This window comes from Bombus huntii, chromosome 14 (genome assembly GCF_024542735.1).
Source record: "Bombus huntii isolate Logan2020A chromosome 14, iyBomHunt1.1, whole genome shotgun sequence".
In the NCBI taxonomy this organism is placed as follows: domain Eukaryota; kingdom Metazoa; phylum Arthropoda; class Insecta; order Hymenoptera; family Apidae; genus Bombus; species Bombus huntii.
The window spans coordinates 1,012,586-1,035,236 of record NC_066251.1 but is presented as its reverse complement, the minus strand read 5'-3'; the positions used below and the strand labels follow the sequence as shown (position 1 = coordinate 1,035,236).

Below are 22,651 nucleotides of genomic sequence, written 5' to 3'. Positions count from 1 at the left end.
ACGTTCAAATGACATTTCGATGCTTCGAGCTGCTGATTGCGAGCAGATACCACGAGATCGGTTTGCCTCGCACGATGTCGTATCGTCATTCGTACGAGAGTTAAATTACCATGACGAGCCGGACTCGTGATTTCAGAAGAAGGAGTTAACTCGTGACTTCTTCGCGTTTAGCGCGTGTCGTCGATCCAGATATAAAATCACGGTGTGCTGAATCGCACGGGGAACAACAACGTCGTTAATCACCAGATCGGGAAATAAAATCATTCGGATGTTCGGAATCGATCAAGCACGCGTCGTATTTCACTATCATATGTAGATCGTCACGCGTGACGCGCGTAACTGTCCTGTTCGCGAAAAGTTTGATTTATTTTAACAAAACGAAATTCCAATGGAATTTGTACCGGTGCGCTGGGCCGACCGTTAACCGCAACATGGATACGAATCAATTGAAAATGAAAAACGTTGTATTTTTGCGTCTCGTTGCTTTCCGAATAGCTATCCAGGTATCCACATCGGGAGAAAATCTGTTTGAACGTGAATTGATTTCAGGAAATCGATCGTTGAATAAAGAATAGTAGAAAAGGGGTTAAAGATTGAAATTCTCAGCTTCGAGTTACGGAGTTGACCCTTTCTCTACGGACCAGTACGTTCGGATACCAGAAGGCACGTTCGTATGTATTACAATCGACGACGAGCGCCCTACGCACACGATGCTTTTTCAAAATACTTTCTGTAAAATATAATAGCAGGCAGACTCTTTGCTGTATCGCTCGCGTGCATCCGAACGCTTTGTTCAATTTATAATAACTTTACGTGCAATGCATATTTTAGCAAAGTGTACAAATTAACGATGAATCTTCTGCCTAATTGGAGGCAACGGTTGCGCTACCTTTGATGCAATCTCCGAGCTATAAATTTATATTAACCATTAAAAATGTAGCAATAATGTATTTTACTATTCGGGTATCGCATAGCGGCACGTTCGAAACTCGTCATCGATCGAGACGCCGTCCATCAGTGGCCGAATATCTCAAGGAATCGCGTTCTATCATCGACCCATCATCGATCGACGAGCTTTTATTGCTGTTCGACTTTGTCGCGAGACCGGCACGTAAGCGTCGCAACGACGCGAATCTTTTTCCCTGGCTGTCGTTTCTTTTCGCGACAACTCGTCGAACTTCTCTCGCTGTTGTTCCCACAAGACACGGCCGGTTTGGCAAAAAGAATGGACAGACTTTCTGTCTGTCATCTATTTCGCAAACGAGCCAGTTCGCGGGGGAATTTCTTGCGCGAAAACCACCGCGAACACCGTGTTCTCGCGAACGTCCAAAGAAACGACGTCATCGCACGTCACGTTCTAACGTACGTTATTTTCGTTGCGTTGGCGTCTCGTATGAAAAAAAATTGTGAAACCAAGACGAGACAGTTTCAGACCCTGCGAAATATTCAAAGACACCAGTTCCCACGTAAACGTGCTTCGAGTCGGACCGCAATTCGCCGCTCGAGATTCGCTGTAAGCCTCGAAAGGTAAACCTAAATCGCGACGCCTCCGGGCAAAACCGTAAGGATCGCGTGGAACAACGAATGGTGGGCCGAAAAGAATAGATGGTATTTTCTACGATGGCGTTCTAGATATTCTTTGTGTCCCTCTATCATCGATGCCCATCCCTCTTCCACCCTCCTTCATATATCTCTTCCGATTCGTTCAACATTCTGCAGACAAAAAGATTATATTCGCGTCGGCCTTCGGCGACGATCGGGTTCGTCTCGACCGCCACGACCCTTCGGTGACGTTTCTAACTTTCCCAGTTGTCTCTTTCTCGCGCGGAGAAAAGTTAAGCATTAAAGGCAAGTTCGATGAAAACTGGCGACTCGGAGGAAAAGAAAGACGAGGGGCAGAAAAACGTCGCTGTCGTTTCCACCTAGGAGGAAAATGCATCCGATTCGCTAAGGCGGACTAAATTGCTGGAACGCGAGCTAAGGGACCATAATTTCCTTCGCTGCAGCCGGTTTTTCGTCTTTCAGCTGGTTCTCCGGTTAGTCGGACGATCCTCCTCTCCATTCGGTCTCCGTGTGTCTCGACGATGCAGTCACTATGCGTGCGAAGAATAAATACGTTTTTTTTAAGACGACTGTCCTGCTTACGGTCGGTGGTCGATGGCAAGCGTAGTTTGCCAAGCCCTCGAGAAATACCGGGTCGCAATTTCGCGTAACGAAAAACAAATAGCGACCATCCATCGAGCCCGCCGACACTGGAAGGCGCATAGGAGAAGAACACGCGAGGTAAAAAGGCAAGACGAACGAACGAAAAGATAAAAGATACGAAGAGATGAGAAAAGGGAAAAAGAGAGGAAATAAACGAAGGAGGATGAGACGAGGAGAGGATCGCGGCAGTACTCTATCCATGGCGATTCGAAAGGAATTTTTCTACGCGTGAGACGCGATGCACGAGCAACGTTTTAATTCCTCGTGGCACGATACCGATACGTTGGTACCGATTTGTAAATTTGTAGTTTGGTCGAAAGTTGAAATTCCGAACGCGAGGAAAATTGGCGAACGTTCGCCTGCCGGGAAGACGAACGAGAGGTTGTTTAATTTCGAAGAAAATGCATTACACGGGCAACGCGGGGCGAGAGAATAGAAAAGCGTGGGTTTAAATTTTGACGGGATCCGAAGCCGGTCTGTGCGGCTTCGACAGTTAATATTTGAACGGGATCTAACGCCATAGATGTCGGACGAAACCATGGCGTTCATAGAAGCGCGAGCGAAAAAAGTGGCGCGCGCGAGCATTACGATTTTAAAATTCGAGAGAAAAACCGATTGTTTCTCGAACGAGCGTGAGTCAACTACCCGGGAGTTGCTTCCAAGAGAAAGACGATTTTCAAATATTTACGGGAACGTTCCGTAAACCAAACGAAACGGTACCAAACCAAACCCCGGAATATCACGTTCTCTTCCAAAACGTTTTCCTTCCTAGAAACGCTATCGCTGCAGCAGCGATGCGAAACTTTGCCAGTCGTCGAATCTCGATGTATCGGCTTGTATCGAACGCGCCGGTTCAGCCGATCGATGGCTACGTCGAATTTCAAAACGTTCCGAAATATATAATCATCGAGCATCGCGTTCGATGATCTCGGAGAGGAAGCGAGAAGTTAAAGATAGTCACGACGTTTTTGGACATAGCTGTTCCATCGGGAAAACTAATCGATCTAACGAGTTCGTTGAAATTTCGAAAATCGTCCTCATCTAGAACGATATTTCATATAGAAACTACTTAAATGGGGGGAAAAGCGTACAATTTTTACCGATCTCAAGGAACCATCTTTCCTTTACCGTGTTTCTTCTTCGCGTAAAAACTGATATTTACAGCGAATTATTTTATACGTATATTACGTGCAATAAAGTGTCTACATAAGTTTTACGATAAATGGATTACAGGATCGATCGAGCGTGCGAGGCTGTGCAAGTACATCTACCAACTGATCGTCCTTGGAGATACGCGCCGAGAAGTACAGTTACCGATAAACCGTAGAGGAAAGGGGTTGGGAAACGAAGGGCGAGAAGAAGGAGAGAAGCGGTGGGTCGGCGTTGTCGGTCGCGCTTGTTCGCATTCTCGTGGCGAAAGAATTTCAATGGAGAAAGGATACGCAGCACGACGTGAAACGCGGCAAAATCGTTGAAAATCCTGCTCGGAGAAGCGTCGAGTGCCCTGGCAGATTGCCATTGTCGCCGGTACAATTCAATCGCAAAGTTAGCTAGCTCCCTGTAGAAATCACATAATGTGCGGTTACCCAACCACTCCTCCGTTCGTCCCTCCGCGCCGTCGTACGCCCATGGCTTTCACCCTATTCCGTTTCTCTCGCGCTCTCCTGCTTTCTCCTGCTCGCCCCTCCCTTCTTCCACCGTCGTTCTATCTGTCTCCGTCCCTCTTAATAACTCCCACCCTGCCTCTTTCGCAACAGTCGTCCCATGGGAGCCAACAAATCAAAAACACCCCCAAAGAGCCACCCCGTTGGAAGTTGGCGGAGCCGCGACACCGACTCACGAATCACCGTCGGCGGCAAACTCGAGAAAGGAGCTAAATTAAAATGCATCGTGAGACGAGTAGTAGGAAATTACGTCAGTGTCTGTGGAAAAGAGCGCGAAATCAAGGCCACGAGAAGTCTGGAAGCAACGCCGGCATTGTCCGCCCTCTCGTTTCCACTGTCTCTTCCAGGCGATAAATTGAAACAAACGACAAGGCAAGGCAGACAAAACGATCTCGACTTTGCCGATAAATATCTTAATTACGAGCCGGCTCTTCAGGGCATGTCGAAATCTCGGAAAGTTCGCAGCGAGAAGTAGGTGCGCAAACTGCCATCCGAATCGTAAAGCCTCGTTTCGCCGGGACTAGCTCGCGTTCGCGATCGCGTATTTCCATACGCGTCGATCGCGAGGACGATGACGAAACGAAGGAAAAGGACGAAGGCGTGCGGCATGGAAAACAATTCCGGATCGACGCTTTTATCCCGGCACTTTTCATCTACTACGTAATCGCGTGTCACGTAGGTAAGGGAAAACAAAAAGAGAAGAAAGGAGAGAGAGAGACAGAGAGAGAAAGGGAGAGAGAGAGAGAGAGAGCGAGAGAGAAAAAAGGAAAGAGACGTAGCATCGTCCAATTAGAAGCGGCAAACGTTGGCAGGAAGAGAGGGTTGGGGCTGGGAGAGCGAGGAGCGAGCTTTGAGCCGTGTAGTTTGTAGGTCGTGGCGGTGAGTAGAGGTACGTACCGTTTGACTGAAGCAGGTGTTTAATTTAGCGGTACTTGGTAACACGCGTTGTAGGCCGTAAGCCTAAGGCAGATGGAGAGATGGTGGAGGGTCAGAGGTACGAGGTAGTGCTCGGAAAAGGTGAAGGGCGGACGAAGAGAGATACGGCGAAAACGGCATGCGGAAGGAGAAGGAGGTGGAGGGTAACGAAAGAGAGAGCCGGCAGAAGAGGAGAAAGAGCGAAGAGAAAGGAGGGGAAAGTGAGAGAGTGCTCTTGGCTTTAGCGTGCAGGGTCTGCCTACTCATGGTAATTAAATGCCAGGCAATTTACAGGGCATGCATTTGCCGAAGGCTGGGCCACGGTACCGTGCGAGTTGCTCCTTATGCTCGGTAAAGCCGCACGCTCGTTCGCTTATTCGCTCGTTCGCTCGTTCGCTCGTTCGTTCGGTAACCTGGTTGCGCGCGTCCTCGTGCTCAAACTCCACGGAAACGGCAACAGGAGAACCATGTGTTTCGCGAGCTTCGGTTACCCCGGTTGCTTCGACGAGCCTCGAGTGACCCGTCGGCTAGCCACCTTCCGCGTACACAACGCTTCACCCCAACCCCCGACTTATGTTCGCTGACTCTCTCCTCTCCACTCCTCTCCTCTCCTCTCCTCTCCTCTCTACACATCCGCACATCCACCCATATATCCGTCCATCTATTCATCCATCCATCCTGTTGGAAGCCGGCTTGCCACCCACAAACTATCCGCTTGTTTCCTTACCGCGATTAATCCGGGCCAATTTACGTCGGCAAGTAGACCGATCGCCCGTACGAAATCGCATCGCAACGACTATCCTTTAGAATTTTTCAGCCCAGCGAATTTTCTCCGATCAGAAATTTTCGCCCGTTTTCGCGTCCACCAGAAACGATATATAGGAGTGGAAGAGGTACGCGTACGCCGGGCGTAGATCGAATAAATAACGGGATCGATAAAACGTTAATTTAACGGACACGAGGCGGGGCAAGGGAAGCGGACAAGAAAAGAGGCGGCGTTAAACCGTTTTAATCGGAAGGAGATGCTCATAGTTTTCAGTCGGGTCTGGCGTTCGTAACTTTCCCTATCTCGGTAAGCTTTTATCGCGAGCACGACGCGCCACGACGGAGTTTTTGCTACTCCCTCCTTGTCACTTGTTGATGTCGTGGAGTCGAGGGGTTCCGGTAGAGACCGGAACACGGTCGGCGGTTACCACCCTCACGGTCGAGCATCGAGCAGCGTGTTGCAACACCTCGTCGTCTCCTGCGGGATAAGGAGAAAATTTTAGTTCGACGGACGCTTCTTGCTGCGAGGTAGAGCCAACTTTCGATCTGTGCGAAGCGTTCTCGACAAAGTTTACTCTTTCGGACTTTTTATATCGAGTCTCCATCGGATAACTTCTGGAATCGCGTCTTGCGCGCGTCACCCCCTTAACCTCGGTACGCTTCTCGGGCAAATCCATATTTTAAAATTCGTTCGACGATTTCTTCTTTCCCTTATTCGAGGCCGGAAAAATCGAGGCACCGATTAAAAAGAAGCAATTTCCGTTGTGAACCAACCGGCTCGAGCATCTTCGACGAATGTATCGCCGGAGAGGTTCGGTCGTTAAAATAACTCGGCGGTTATCGATTCTTCGTAGGTTTCGAAGCCGAGAAGAAAGCTGGATCGACTCGACGCGACTCGATGATTATAGCTGCGACGAGCGAGAGCTGTTCCGCATATTTTCTCGCTTCTCTTTGGCTCTTCAGCGGAGTCTCCGACGAATGCTTCTTCCCAATATCAACCGGATATTTCCCCGTTATTCATTTTTCGAGAAAATGCACGATCCTTGTTAGCATGCAACGTTGTACGCACGCGGTTAGACAGAAATTCGGTTCCAGTCGAAACGAATCGAACGGTCCGGACGTGGTGGAACAGGGAGAAACGTTGTTCGAAAGAAAGAGAAAAGAGGAAAAGGAAGAGGAAGCGGAGAGAAGCCGCTGGTTCGAGTTGCGGGGCCACGTCGTTCGTTGTCATCGTTCGACGTCATTACCGGAGCTCGTCGAGGCGGATATTCCGTATCTCCGAAGTAACGCGTAACAACGTCACTGTTTACCGTCTTTCGGCTGTACGCGCTGTTATCCGAGTATCTCGTTTCGCCAAGATCTCCGGGTTATCGATTCCGTTCAGTTGGCCGCGTTCGCAGACTTGAATTTTAATCGACGACGCGACGGAGATTATAACGCGCGTTGCACGATCCTGCCAAGCCGACAAATTAGAAAATTCCGGAAGCTCGTGTAAACCACGAGGGGCGGGGAAAAGACCGCCGCTTTTTCTCCCTGCCTCGATTATTTTTTGCCTTCGTTTTTCGCCCAACGTCGTTAGCCTCGAAATAAACTCGTAACCAACGTGCGCGAAACCTCCACCAAAATCGCAACCGCGTTTCGCGCGCTGAATATTTTATGCCGCTGCATTTCGCCTGATAGAAACGCCACATCTCCCGGACTATCTTCCGTCGGACACGTCGCGCGTCGCCACGAAAAACCTAACAGACCGCGGTGCATCGAATTTCGAACATTTTTCCAGCTAGCGAGCTATTTCGCGCGCCACCAAGGGAAGAGAGCAGAACTTTTACATAATGGTTAATACTCGGTCGCGTCCCACGCGGCTTTTATGGCCACGCAACGACTGTTTCACTGTCGGAAATACTCGTCGCCGCCTCGATGCCTCGTCTTGCCACGATTCCCGCCTCCACGAAATAAAAAGCCCCGCCAGCTACGCGTAACCAACGCGTTAACCGCGATATCGCTGCGGCGGTTTTCTTTTTATTTCGTTTCGCTTAAATCACGCGACATGCAACGAAAGGGGACGCCTCCTGATTTCCGCCGCGAACCGATTTAACGGTTCGTTTTCAGACGACAGCCCACGGTCGACCGACGTTCTCGCTTCGTCAGCCTCGTCCTTTTTTTAAATACACTCAACGTCGCTTCCGACCAGCGAAGACCGTGCGCCCAAGGGCCGTCCCTGTGCGTTCCCCGGCAGAAAAATTGCACCTCCATTTAAAAACTCTCCTGTCTACCCGAAAAGTTTCGGACAATACAGTTTCCTATCGCACTCCTTCCGCTGCCATCGAACGAAAATATCGCACAGCACGAACACGAGAGGAAATTTCTATGCGACAACGTTTCCCAACGTACACCACGCCTAAAAGTTAAATCATTTTTGTCAAATTATTCATACGTATATTTAATTGAACAAATCGATCTTAAGATTAGATCCGAAGATTATCGTAATACGTACCCACTGTAAAACACTTTGAACGAAGATTCTTCGTTTTTGCGCAATACGTGCGTTCCGTGGATATTTGGAATTTTAAATTTCCTACAAATACAGGAAAATCCGCGGTACGCTGATCGACGAGCTTCCGCTGAATATATATATATATATATATATATATATATATATATATATATATATAGAAAAGAAAAAAGAAAAGATAGAATTTTTTTTCGAGACAAGAGTGAAAAAACTGACGGTACGATAAAATGCTTAAGAGGAGATAGGCGACTTTAAGAGTTTCCGGTCACGTCCTACCAACGATTCAATTGACGCGCGACACGCTCAGACTACTCGAATCTTCGGTTTCTCATAGCCGAAGCTTTTAAGGAAAGCCGCGCGGAACCGATATACCCGCTGCTTTCGCCACAATTACTCTCGACATGTAGGTGTTATCGCGGCGGTGTAAAATCAGCCTCGAAATGCCTTCGAGTTTAATATATTTTACGAAATATGGTATAAAAAATTACAACGATTCGTTACCGTATATTGCGGTTTCGTGTGACTGTAAAAGGATGGAGAGGGTGAGCGTACAAGTTCGAGCTTTCGTTGCACCTTATCGATTCTGCAGGCGCTGCGACTAACCTGCACCATGCATAGGTGTACGACTTAACCGAGCTCGATACCGACTCGTCCGTGTTGGCCGGAGAATCGCGTGGCCCCGTCACTCGACCCTCGACTCTGCGACTTTAAAAGTCGCACGAAACGCGTACGTTGTCTCGCGAGTCTACGAGCAGCCGTTGCATACGAGAAACCATATGGTTCTCGGGGATATTTCGCTAGGCGAAACCGTAAGATCCGAAGCAGAAAGACGATAATGGAAAGGGAGGAAAAGGCGTTACGGGAAGGGAGCGAGGAGAGGACGGCTCGATGCGACGTGATACGCGAAACGTCGTCGGGGTCGTCGTTCGTGAAGCAGGACTCGGCGAGAAGGAAGAAACGAAGGTTGTTACCGCGGCGGAAGAGACCTCGATCCATCACGTGGCAGAAAGGACGGAAATCGATCGATCTCGGGCGTCGGTAGAAACGCGACACGAAAGCCACGGTGGATCCGATTGTTGGAAGGTGAGAAGTGGCGCGGGTCTGGCGATCCGCACGCGACAGGTCGAGGTCGAGATGCGGAGTTTTCAAAGTTCCATAAATGGCGCGTACATCGTAATTTCCATCGGGCAAGTGCGGATAGAGGCGAGCGAGCAGGGGGCGAGCACACGATCGATGGGATCGCGTCTTCGCGTGTCTAACCGCAACTTTGCCTTCTGCCTACAAGGACGACCGCGTTTCCTCGCAGTCGACTAGCCGGTTTGCACGGCCGAGCGATCCTTCCTTCGGTCGCGTTCGGTTCTCGCGAAACTCGACGGACACCTCGACGAGACCGTTTCGAATTGCAACGAATTCGCCGACGAAAGTATATCCGGCTACCAGGCAAAGGGCAATGGGAGGAGCACCGGTCGGAGAGAACCGCGATTCCGTCTCGAAGCTCTCTCGTTATTGCTCTCAACCTATCGCGTACATGCAGGATCCTTTCGCGAGCGGTTGGTAATTTCCCGCGCGGCGAGTCGGCAATGATTAAGCTTTCGCTCTACGGTAATTACGCGAAGCACGGAAACACGGCGAGATGTATACAACAACGCGCATTCACCCGCGGCCACAATTCCCTCGCTCTTGCCCTCGCTCTCCTTCTCGTTTCTGTGCGCTCGCACACGCGCTCCTCGCTCGCGTTTTCCATGCTCGTCGGCCCGAAGTTAATAATAATTGCGTACACAAAAAACTCTTGCAAACGCAACGACGAGAAACCGAGATGAACGGTACAACGAGAGAGAACCGCCAGGAGACCGAGGCGGAGTATAAATTCGAACCTCGGTAGAAAGAGAGGTGGACGCGTTACGAAGAAGACCAACGGTATAAATATTAAATTCGTTGAAAAACGAGGCTCATTTGCCCACCGAACGCGCGAAATTCCGCAAATTGTATGATTTTTCTTTCCCCTTCCGCCACCTCTCTCTCTCTCTCTCTCTCTCTCTCTCTCTCTTTTACTTTTTCCCAAATTTTCTCCGGGTACTACCGCGCGTTTTGTCCTAAATATCTCGTTACAAGGTCTAAATGAAAGTGGAAACACCCACATAGACGTACGAAAGGGGAAGAGAGTGTATTAGAAAATTGGCGTTTAAAAAGAGAAGAAAGTACTAGCCGGGAGATGGAAGGAAAAGAGAATGGGCCAGTGGGAAGAACAGAGTGATAAGAAATGAACTTTCGCGGTAACATCCTTGTGTTGTCGGCTTAGCACGACTGTATACCGTTGCCGACCTAGGGCGAAAACATCGTGGCCATTTTCTTCTCACCTGTTCGCGTAGATTGCGGTCTTACGAAATTACGCGAAACAACTTCGCGACCAAAGACGCCGGTCTAACGGACGTCGGATGAACCGAGCGACGGGCAAAAGAACGAAACGGTTTCGTTTCCGCCGATAGGAAAGAGGATCGACTGGAAAGCGGATCGCTCAGAGTGCGGCACTCGCTTGGTCGGCAACCGTTTCGACTCTCCAACCTCTCGATCGCGATTATCGAAGCGTGTACGGTCGCGGCTTTTAAAGTTCGACCGGGTTTCCATCGCCAGCACAATACGGCGTTCGTATCCATTGGCGTGCCGTTGCCTATCCGTTATCCCAAATACGTACGTATCAATGTACACGGGTTTCTGTTCTCGGGTGTGCGACGATGAAACCGAGGCACGTATACTCTTCAGCCGGATAGCTTTCGTTGCCTGACAACCTGATCTATCGCTATTTACATAATAGACCTAACGAGAGAAAAACGAAGTCTGGCCCGGGAAAGTGAAGGGAACGCGGAAGAAAAGGTAAAAGCGTAGACGTCTAGCATGTCGTTGGATAACCCGACTATATGACACACCGGAGAAACTGCAAGTTATAAAACGTTAGTCTCGAGCTGCGATCTCCGGGGAATATCTTGCTCGAATAAAGTCTCAAAAAGGGAGGGATAAACGACGTCGGCTCTATTACCGAGGCAAACTCTTCGTAGGCGTCGTTCTCTTCGGTTGACGCACAGCGTCACCGCGTATCTTCAACGTACCTGGATCGAGACGCTGCCGAACCGTCGAATTAATCGACCACGTAACTCGATTAAATCATCGGCCTTCCCTCGTCGCCTACTAATTTCTATAGTTTAATTTTATCTTTCTTTCCCCGCGTACTTGTTAACTCTACACCTCCGCGCGAGTCTGTGCGAAAATCACGCTGCGACGTCACGATATCGTTACGAACGCGACAAAACGTTGCTTTCTCGAAAATTCGGAATAACGTAAAAAAGCGTATTTCGCTTCTAAAGCTTCCAGCGTGCGTTTATTCGGTTCGTTAAATTTCGACGATTAAGTCGTCAACCGTGCTTTTTCTATCCACGTCGCCACATAATCTAACTTCGCATAATGAAACGCGATGATTGCCGAAACGTTGATTATACCGCGTCTGGCTAGTTTCAAATGGTCGAATCGCTGTTTGATAAATATCGTTTAACAGGGCTAACCAACGGTCAGTTTGAGAAACCTGGAAAACTTGGTAAATCCGGAATTATCTGACGATTTTATGAAATCCACCGTTGCGTATGCAAACACATAATAAACGTACCTAAGCGATCCGGCATCGATGAAAAATATATACAAAAACGAAGCAAACACGGTGGAAAGTGAGAATTGCGCTATCATCGGGCAACGATCGATCGGAGAAACGGAAATTGGTTTACTACCCTTTGGAGGTAGTAGGATCGGCCACACAGGCAGGCTGCGTTCGCTCGTAACGCGAGACGACTGCCGTACGAAAGTTCATGGACAACGATGCAAATTGTAGCTAATATGGGATGCGTAGAGGGAAGTTGATGGGACGGCAAAACGAGACGCGAATCGTGTAAAGGACATCAGATAGCGGCGGATCGTGCTATCTGACGATCCGGCTTCCGCCATCGAATTGTACGCTTGGCAAATCAGGTGGTTCGCGGGTGCGCGACGCCACGTTACCCAGTAGGATAGCACCTAATGTAATCACGATAATGGCCATGCCGGGTCAACCAAGAGCTCTACGCCATCGCTCTCGGCATCCCAGACATTCCTGTATCATCGCGTGATCTGGACATGAAAGGGGAAGAGGAATGGGAATGGAGAGGCAGGAGAACGAAGAGGAGGTGGAGGACGCAAGAGGAAGAGAATGACGATAGAAGGGAAGGGAGACGATACTCCGGTGGAATGCCGGTTACGAACGGCCGCTAACGGCCTTCCGAACAATCGTCGTCCGCCGATGCATCATCGTTCATCGACAGGATTGCAGCTTCTCTTTCGATCGCTAAAAAATAATTTCCCCGTATCGGAACCACTAGCGATGGGATCAAGTTCAACGCGTACTTACAAATCCAGGTCAAACGCGATAACCAAGCTTCGCTTCGCGGCGTTTCGCTAACGTTTCCAGCCTGTTACCACTCGTAACGCGTGATGCTTCGTTTATCGTTTATCGTATCGGCTTGTCCGAAAAGTTTCTTTCGTTTTGCGAGGAAATAATAGACGCGCGACGTTTCTTGTTTCGCGTTATTTTGTCGAATTACGTACGATCCATTTTGTTCCGTCGAGATAAACGTTTCACAGACTCGGTTTCGCGTTTGTACGAAGCTGCACCGTTGTAAAAAACACGTTTGCGAAAGAAAAATACTTTTCTGACAACTTAATACTTGCCAAATATTCCATTGGAACTCGCAATTTCCCAAAATTTATCTTCCACTGCGTGTGCATCCGTGTTGCAGCGAATCTAATTTATACCTGTGGAAGGCAGATGCGATCGATTATCAGCGTAGAATTGGATTACGCGTGAGGGATTTCGACGGCGATCGAGAAGAGTAATTTTAAGAGAACGGAGAATTTTCGTAAGATAAACGTCGAACCTACTCGACCGGATTAGGTTTGCTTGTTTTCTCGAAATACTCGCACGGCAGGCGAATGCTTCGACCTGCTTGCGACGTATTTGAGCCCATCGCTAACAAACGCGTCATTCCTTCGGATATCCAAACACGAAACACGGACGACCAAACGCATTACGTCATCCTGTGATCGCGTTGGAAAGACGAGACATTCTTTTCCCGAGGATTATCGCCTATAGACATCGCAGCGTATCGTGCGTAACGATGCTCGTTAACGAATGGCCAACGTATCGCGCGACCCAGCAGACTCTGTTATCGTCCGAAAGCTCGGATCATCGATTCATCGTTGTCCCGTTCCAACCGATCCAATCATCCTTTTTTTTCTTTTTTTTTTTTTTTTTTTTTTTTTGTTTGATGCTTCTGCGAACCAATTGTCGCGAAACTTTGGCGCCGCGACGATAAAACGGAAATTTGACTCCATGGTTTTTACGTCAGAACTCCGAGCATACCTTTTACTACGATGCCTTTTTACGATAGCAATCGTACGATGTTTCGCACAAGCGAGTAAAAAATTCGCCAGCTGTTGGGGCGCGTAAAGCCTGGCGAAATTTTACATCGACAAGTTCGAAAGCATCGACTCTTTCCGACGACACGATCGACAGGTTACGGTTGATCGAACGTCGATCGAGTCTTAACCATCCTAACTATCGTAATGGCCAAACTTTCCACGACCAAATACTACTGAGAAATACTACAAACTACGCAGGAACCCGTGATATATATAATTCGCGTGAACGACAGTCTCGTTCGCAAGTTTCGTCGTGGAACAGTAGCGACAAATACGGAAGAAAACGTAGCTAGTGGGAAATTCGAGCGGAAAATATGTTCGTGTTGAAATAATCTTGAAACGCCGATACATACTTAGGAAGCTACAACTGCGCGTACTTAGAGATCGAACCGGTGGTCGCTGCGACGAACACGACAGAGGCAACCAAGCCAGAGAAGGCAGCAGGTGTGAGCAAAAGGAGAAACGAGCCCGTTAAACGAATTAACGTGCCCCGTGGTCCTCGAACAACTTCCATCCGACTGTGCGACCGACTTCGAGGACGGAACCAACCTATTCGTTTCATCCAGCCAAACTTTTCCCTTTAACGTCGCGGTTTTTGCCCTCCTCTTTGATCTTCCCGTTGCACAGATTTCCACGATTCGTTCTATCTGCTTGGAATCGCGTAGGGAAACGCGGCGAAAGCGTGAGCCCGTGCCGCGCCGACTCTATCAGCGGCTGCATAATCCGCTCTTACGCGCGTCGCTTTTACGCATCGTTCGACGAATAGTTTTTTTATCCGCAGTCGGGAAGCTCGCGATCGTCTCTCGTCTCTTTTCTCTTCGCAATTCGAATTATCCGCGCTCGTCGTTCCGCTTCCTCGGATAATTAACTCGCCGATGGTACAGGAATCTTTGCGAAGCAAAGTAGCGACGTACCACTACGAACAATGGAAACTGAAACTCGCGGTTTCGCTTGCGAGTCCTACCAGGTTCTATGAATCGGCGTGAAAAAGCAGCGTTCGATAGAACGGGGAGAGAAAGAGAGAGAAAAAAAAAAGAAAAAACAAGCGAAGGAAAACGAAGTAAAGCGAGATACAGCGACGCGGATACACGGCGGATACAGACGAGCAAAAGAGTCATTTGCGAGTCACAGCCTACGAATGCGACAGACAATTCCACTCTCGTAGCGATCAGAAAATCGAGAGGCGCGAGAGCAACGTATATAAATCGGTACATATGCATATTTCGCCTTTGATGGTTAGATTTATTTGCATATTCGGGCAACTATCGAACGCTCCCTTCTCTAAATCGATATATTCAAACACGCATCTGACACGCCGTTGAATAACCAGAGGAAAATAACGGAGATCCAGGCCCGCAGAGTAATACGACAAAACATTGCAAGCTCTCTCTTTCCCTCTCCCTCTCGTTATGCCTGGTACGAATCGGTCGCGATTACGTATGGCGAAACGAAGGTTATCGGTTGGTGTTTCGCTGCCTTAATTGCGTGCAGCGTCAGCGGATAATTGATGAAGTAACGCGATTACCCGTATGGTCGGATAATTCTGTGGATTGTTAGGAAACCGACCATCGTGCAGCGTTGATAATCGATCGCGCGTACAATCTGTTCGTTCTATCGCGCGTGGCAGCGACAGAATAACGAAGCTATTTGTTAAGCTATCGAAATTGTTCCCTTGTCCCTTCGTAACCACGTTTGCGGCACTCGCTCGCTCAGTTTCCCGACGAATCTCCCCTCCCCCCCCCCTCTCTACCTGCTCGGAGAAAGAACCGTGAAATTACAAAAGTAACAGGAAAATACCTTCTCTCGGCCCTTTCTTCTCTATTCTTCCTTTTCAACACTCTCGAGCCTTTTCGCTCGAGTTTTCCGCTGTTAGCAAACCTCGTGACAAAGAGAACGGATTCAAGGGACAAAGGGATTCTGTTCGAGACGAATTAACCTCCATCTTTTTTCAATAAACTGACAACTCTGTTAGCCCGGCGTGTGATAATCCACCTCTGAAAACGAATTAACGTGGGCAGCGTGCTTTAAATCGGATGAAAAACAATTTTTCCAGTCCTTTCCGCTGTTAATTTTTCACCGGAGTATAAAAATCGCTACGTACCGCGAAGGATTTAGCTCCGGTCGATTTTTCGATACACGATTCTCGAACGTAACTGATAGCGTCACCTTCCGACCAGGAGGCAAACGTCAAACTATTTTCGATCAAAATCGTCGACTCGACGGTCGGTTCGCGCGTGTAAGAAACGGCAGAGAAATAGGAAAGCACCAAAGAAATCGTTAATTTGTCGCGCGATTTCAGAAATTATTTGCCCTGGATTTGTAGCTCGCTAGAGTAAATCACAGAGGACGTGAGAAACTCGTGATTCTTCAAAGTCGGTATTATAGGACGTAGCCATGCTTCCTCGGATAAGGCAGATTTCGCTTTCACCCATCTAAGATTTGACGAAAATCATATCACGGCGAGAAAACCGGCAACTATTTCGTATATCTAACTATATTTAACCATTTAACGATACTTGAAAAAAACTTAAAAAAAAAAAAATTTTTTTTTTAACAAACTCAAGAAGAAACGATAAATATACTAAGTTTTTCGACGAAGAATACCGAGGATAAAGGTGCACGGAGAGGACCGAGGGAAGTGCGAAGGAACACGGTCCAGGAAATCGGCATCGTCTATTCGGTGACATTAAAAAAACGATACTTGAAACTGTACGACGCTACTTTAATCGATACTTGACTCTAAATCTCCTTTTCACAATTCGACAAACTCCTCTGCAATCTCTGCGAAATTACGTCGTCCAAAAACGTTCGCTAATCGTCTTGATACCGTTGATATAACTTTCTCAAGACCGGTTCGGGAATCCGTTTTTCGGCGAGATTTTTCGTTCCAGGGAGTTCAGAAGGTACTTGAGTCTTTTCCACCAAGTTTTGTCCGGCCGATGAAAAAGGGCGATCAACCAGTTTCGACAAGGGTATTGCTTTTTCGTCCAGATTTTCGGAGCCTGGCAACGGCAAGGACGAGACCATTTCCGTATCCTCCGTGACGCTTCGAGGGGCGTAAAAAATTCCAGGCGTTCCAGACGCTTCGGGCATTGCCAGGCTGGGAGCCGCCAAAGTTCCAACCACTCCGATAAACAACGCAATAATCTGCAACGATTGGAAAATGCCGAGTTCCTTTTTCGCATTGATCACAAAACGCGCGACGAAAGCGCGCAAACGCGCGTCGACCATGGAAATCAACGTTCGCGTGTCGCGTCTATAAATTTGAATAACAAAGGCTCGTTCGGATCGGACAAGTTGATTACGTTCGAACGACTGGAAGAAAGTAACACCCGGAAAGCAACGGGAACGAACGTAGAAACGTAAAAGGATACTTCAAGTCGAAAATAACAGGCTCGCGTAGATCAAGATATTTTCGAAGTTTCACGCTTAAATCCAAACTTGGCTCGACTAATCGGAACGAGAGCTAATAAATCGTACGATATGCGCACAAAATACGCAAAGGTATAATCTTCGAAATAACGATCTAGTATTTTCGAATTCTACTCGTCGGAGACTGGCACGCGTTACAAAGAAAAGTAGCGAGGTGAAAAAATAAACGACCGAGAAAAAGTAATCGCGAAACGAACCTTCAAATAAACGAACGTGACAACTAAGACCGAGTACAATATTGATCGAAAAGTTGAAAATGTTCGGTGCTCTGGATCGTGTCGATGTCTTACCTCGATCATGTTCGCTCGAACAACCGCGTTCAACTGTTTCCAGATCCGACACACACCGATCACGGCACTTTTATACGTATACGTAGGATATACGTGGCGACACTGGTCCCACAACATGAATCGACGTTTTATTACGACGAGTCAAGCGGCCACGACAGTCGCGCCCGGGGCAATGTCTTCGTCGAATTGTTTTTTTGTCTCGATCGCATCTCTCTCTCTCTCTCTCTCTCTCTCTCTCGATATCCTGAGAAACTATTTACCTGTTTCCTTGCGCGCTTCGATATCCGTGAGACGCGTCGATCGCTCGACAAAACGCAGATCCGCGTTGGGAAGAGGTCGGCGTGTAAAATCGAAACGACGAGAAGAGGAAAAGCGAGCGCAGAAAATTGCGATTCTATATAGAGCTTTCGCCGCTTCTTCGATATCGATATATATCGGCTACATAAATAAGCTATCGAACTAATAAGTTCGAATGCGTGATATTTGCATCGATTCGCACGTACGGGACAAAACGTGGAAAATATTTTATGAATTTGTACGTAAATATTATTTCAACGAGTGGAAATAAATGATTGGCGAGCAGCGGGCGGGCTTCGCGATTACGTCTATTTATCTAGAACCGTGGAAAAGTAAATTAAGAAACAGAAGTTCGCGGTATTCTTTGAAATTTTGTAACAACGTGGAACGAGTCTTCTGCATATTTCGGTCCCCTTCTTTTCTCCTTCTCAGTTCCTACGCGCAGACGAATAATAATCGAGTTCACTCCTACGCCGTGCTCATTTCGTAAAGCGTCTCTTTCCACCTTTTAAGGTACAACGACGTTCACGGCGGACAGAACCGATATCACGGCATATCGTAAAGTGTCATAGGCGTAACGTATGGTCATTGGAAAAGTGACGTCGTTTTATCCCTCTTCCAAGCGATTACCCGCTATTATAAGCGAGATTTAGTCCCCCGTTGGCGTAAACTCGGACAACTTACAGGGAAGAAGTGACGTCACCTCGTCCGTGTACCTTGACATTTCTCGCCATCGTATCCAACTTTCCTTTCAGCCGTTGTCCAACGACGACGATCGTGTCGGCATTTACGCGCTTCCGTCGACGAGGAAATTGGAAAATTTGATCGACGTCTCTCACGCTTTTCAGATATCGCTAAAAATAAACTTCTCTACCGTGTACGCGTCTTCTATCTATCCGACGCCCGCAACACAATTACAAGCGGCGCTGGCCAAAGTATTTAAACACTTACATAAAGCGAAAGAAAAAATATACCATGATTTAAAAACAGACGGTTCTCGCTAACGACGTAACTATTTCAATTCCTTGAAATTTCGCTAAATCAAGGATCAACGACGAAAGAAGTGTGAAACAATTTGTCGGTTGGCTTTCGTAAGCATAACATTAAAAAAAAAAAAAAAAAAAAAGCAGCAGTAAATGAAATTATGCGTTGATACGGTGTTGACCCTTAACGAGATAACTCGTTGTACGCTTCAAACGGCCAACTGATCCATCGATTTGAATCGTACGGTCGTATTAACGTCTCATAATAGTCGTTAATACGACAAACAAATCGGGGCGCAAGTAACGTCCTTTCGTGATAATCGGTGTGCTAGACGATCGACGCTCGAATCAGTAACGATCGAATTTTCGTTGGAACTAACAGCGCGCGACTCGGTTTTCACGATTCTTAAATTAGTCGTTGTTCGACGTGGATTCGCGTTCGCGCACGCTGCCTCCGACGGCTTGCATCGGTTCGTTTTCATCTCGAAACAGAGAAAACCGAAAATACACGGTTTGACGTAGAACGGGCGTTACGAGTAAGCAAACGAGCAAAATCTATCTTGTATTTGTTTCCTTTCGTCTCTACACCGCGAAACGGATACCTCGGCGGTTGACTTCGTTTAAGAACAACTTCGATTCCACTAATCTCAGCTTGCGGTCCAATTCCACGCGAGTTCTTCGCAATTCGAGCGAAACGGCCCTTTCTCCCTCGTCGTCTTCCCTTCTAGATGAGTCGCAGGAAGATTCTTGGAAGAGCTTCGCTTTCGTTTCCCGCGGTCGACGGTATTCTCGACGTGGATCAAATTCTGCAAACGGATCCGTGGAAACAGATCGACGATTTCGTGCAACAAAACTTTACGCAAGATATCTTGAACGAGTTTAACGAACGGCTGAGGCTCGAACCGAAACTCACTCCCGTAGGTAAGCGAAAAATATCTCGTTCGTAGTTCCACGAAACGCGCGTTTTATTCCCCGCTTTAACAACAGATAATTCGACGCCGGGGAAAAGACGAGCGACGTCGTCCGGAAGATCGCCTCGTAACCGTGGAGCGAGTCGAACGAACGAAGAAAAATCGCCCAAGAAGAAATTGGATGATCAGCCGGTAGGCGGTGGTGGAAAACCAAACGAGCGTAAAAAAGAAATCGCGAAGAAGAGTGGCAAGGCGGAAATATCGACGAGCAAAGAGCAGAAGGTTAGCGAAAGCGAAGCTTTTTCTTTTCTTCGTGTCTCCGACTTGCGACAAAGGTATCAAAGGACGATATAGGCGATACTAAAGAATCGAAAAACTTATTCGCAGCAGTTGGAAGATGTCCCAAAAGTAATCGTGGAGAAATCAAGAGCAACGATACCCGATAAAAGAAGCGGAAAGTGTAAAAACGAGGAAAAGCGGAGAATCGTCGACGATCCGTCTGGGACGAAACGACAACGCGAAACGGAAAATACAGATTGGATGGACGATCAAATGGAAAATACGGCAAAGGACGCGACCACGAAATCCGCGAATTCGTTGAAGAGCGCGGATTTAAAGTCACCGTTTAGAACAAGTACGCCGAGACGCGACGAAGCTTCCGAACAGGACAATCTCACCGGCAAGGACGCTACCGCTGATACGGAGCGCGATATTTCGGCGTCTAATTCTTTGGTGAGGAGTAACGCTTCGACGAACTACTGCAGCGCGAGAGATGCTTGCGTGACAAAGGATATAGACAACAACAATAACGCCGCTACTAAGAAGTACGAGAATAAGAAGAAAAAGGTAAAATGCAAGCATAAAAAGACGGAGAAAACAAAGAAAGAGAAGAAGCGTAGAAGTAACAAAACATCGGACCTATCGATGAAGACAGTGTCAAGATGCAAGAAACACGATAAAGATGCGGCAACGGCAGGTAAACCAGTGATCGTGTTTGTTTTCACATTCGATCGTGCAACTCTTTCGTTACGTCGTTTCTGAGTAATCGATCGTTTGCACGATAGAGACGAAGCGGATCGGGAAAGAGAAGCATTTACTGAAACAACGCCGAAGACGTTACGAAGGAAAGATACGACGGATCGAAAGAAAAGTAGATCGGACCATGGAAACGTATATTCATCACGTCACACGTATAATTAAGAAAATGGGTTATTTACCAGGTATCCTGTTGCTTTTCGAAATCTTTACGAACACAACGTATATATTATGTTTATCTACTTGACGCGTTTTTTCTTCCAGAAGACAGTTCGTGCTCCGAGGACGACGACAGTTATTCCGATTGCTCTGACGAATCGTCTTACTGTAGTTCCTATTGTTCCGATAGTTGCTGTTCCTATTGTTCCAATGGTTGCTATTCCGTTTGCGACTACTCGGAGTACTCTCTGTTTTCTTGTTCTTGTTCTTCTTCTTCTTCTTCCTCTTCTTCCTCCTCTTCCTCTTTTTCTTCCTCTCCTTCCTCTTCTTCTGCGCGTGGACTCTTGTCCCGGTCGAAAGCAAAGTGAATACACTACGGATTAACGATTTATCGAACTAAGTTTTTACAGATGAAATTAATGTTGATCGATCGTTAATTTTCTCGTAAAGTCGTTTACCTTTAAATCCAATTTATCGAGTCAACGCGAAATTATATGTATGTGAATGTTTGTACGAATCAGAGGTATATAAATAAAGAATTTGCTACATATTCCCGAAAACGCCCGAATTTTTTATTCGTTAACCAAACGATAGAACGGTTGCTTTCGTAGGAACGATCGACGATAAATCCAGCATACCTTGCTACGATATACTTTTCATAGTATCGATTGCATCGCGTCGTGAATCTTGTCTGAGAATTTAGAAGACGAAGCAAATCATATTCGTAACAATGTAAATTTGCACATACAATGGACATAGCGTAGTTACGAGCTGCTCGATTATTACGAGCGTAAGAAAAAGAAATCTTCGTGGAAACGCACGCATCCATCGACGAGGCGAGAATGACTCGACGATAGAGGTGTTACGGGTCTAATGAGTCGAAACGAAATAGTTACGCGATACGTCGTATTACCTATTTCTATCGTAACGGTTTTCTCTATTTATATCTTCGATATTGCCGTCGTTGCACTGGTATGTACGATCCATCCCTATGGACATCGTATACTTGACATACATGTTAAAAATACTTTCTGGTTTAAATTAAATTCCACCTCAGGAGTATGCGTATTATTTGGCCATCGGTAGTACTATTATATTCGGCCATCGTGCGTACGCGTGTCTCACGATCGCAAAATCACGCGAACACACGATGCTCGAACATCGTTTGCCGTTAAGCATACACATACCGTTATACCGATGCAACGGAGAACAACGAACCTGAGATCGCTACTTTTGCACGTGCTAAGACGAAAGAGCGGAACCACTCGAGATGTATCTGCCGGCGGAAAATCGTTAACATATAAATCTCTCGTCTCAAGAACGAAATTTATGATCTGAACGGCGTTTCCGTTGGTTCGATAGCGGAAAAACACTGATACTCGATACGAGAAAACATCGAATAGACAGCAACGTTTTCATACTATCGATCAACTTTTAGAAACCAAGGAAAACAGAATGCATTTTACTCGCGATGCGAATTCCGCGTTTAACCGTGCTCCGATCCATCGATTCTTTACGTCTTAAGCTTTGGCTTCGATCCGGATGATTTTTAGCGTTCGAGGAAAATGTTTACGTACGATGGAAACAAGAAATCCGTTCTTTTGCATCCTCGTTCATAAGAAAATCGCTAGGAAGATACGAGTCGGTTGAAACCGTAACGCGTAATTTAAATTTAAATTTAAATTTAAGACATTGACGCGTCTGATGAGTTAAAAAACGGTGCAAGTTAGCCGAAACTGTGGCATACGATCGAAAGGAAAAGTCACGCGTAACGATAACGATGCGAAACTAATATTTTCCAGAAACTTATTACATCTTCTAGAGATAGAAAATACGATTTAGTCGGAAATAACTGACAAAAACAAAACGCGAGAAAATTAACATCTGACAAATAAATGTAATTGCATTCAAGATAATTTAATTATTTAGAAAGCAATTGGAGAAAATGACAGTTTTTTTTGCAAAATAGAAACACGCATCGTTTAAT

The 22,651-nt window shown here is 47.0% G+C and overlaps 2 protein-coding genes across 10 annotated transcripts in view; one reads left to right on the top strand and one right to left on the bottom strand.

The window, feature by feature from the left end:
* LOC126873569 (ciliogenesis and planar polarity effector 2) overlaps nt 1-22,651 on the bottom strand; it is a 59,945-nt gene that overhangs the window by 27,669 nt on the left and 9,625 nt on the right. For 6 of the 9 annotated variants that reach the window (XM_050634610.1, XM_050634613.1, XM_050634605.1 and 3 more), the window contains exon 5: nt 20,750-21,037. The exons of 1 other annotated variant lie outside the window; for it this stretch is intronic. The gene's annotated coding sequence lies outside the window, so the exon portion shown is untranslated. Of the gene's footprint in view, nt 1-5,419; nt 6,028-16,559; nt 16,705-20,749; nt 21,038-22,651 lie in introns of those variants that run through there. 2 more of the 9 variants (XM_050634608.1, XM_050634606.1) reach the window with 2 other exon arrangements.
* Nucleotides 17,281-21,032, top strand: LOC126873554 (uncharacterized protein DDB_G0271670-like). The gene is made up of 5 exons (XM_050634572.1): nt 17,281-19,480; nt 19,547-19,752; nt 19,858-20,446; nt 20,535-20,690; nt 20,770-21,032. The coding sequence occupies exons 1-5, from the start codon at nt 19,288-19,290 to the stop codon at nt 21,030-21,032; spliced, it is 1,407 nt and encodes a 468-aa protein (XP_050490529.1). The 5' UTR covers nt 17,281-19,287.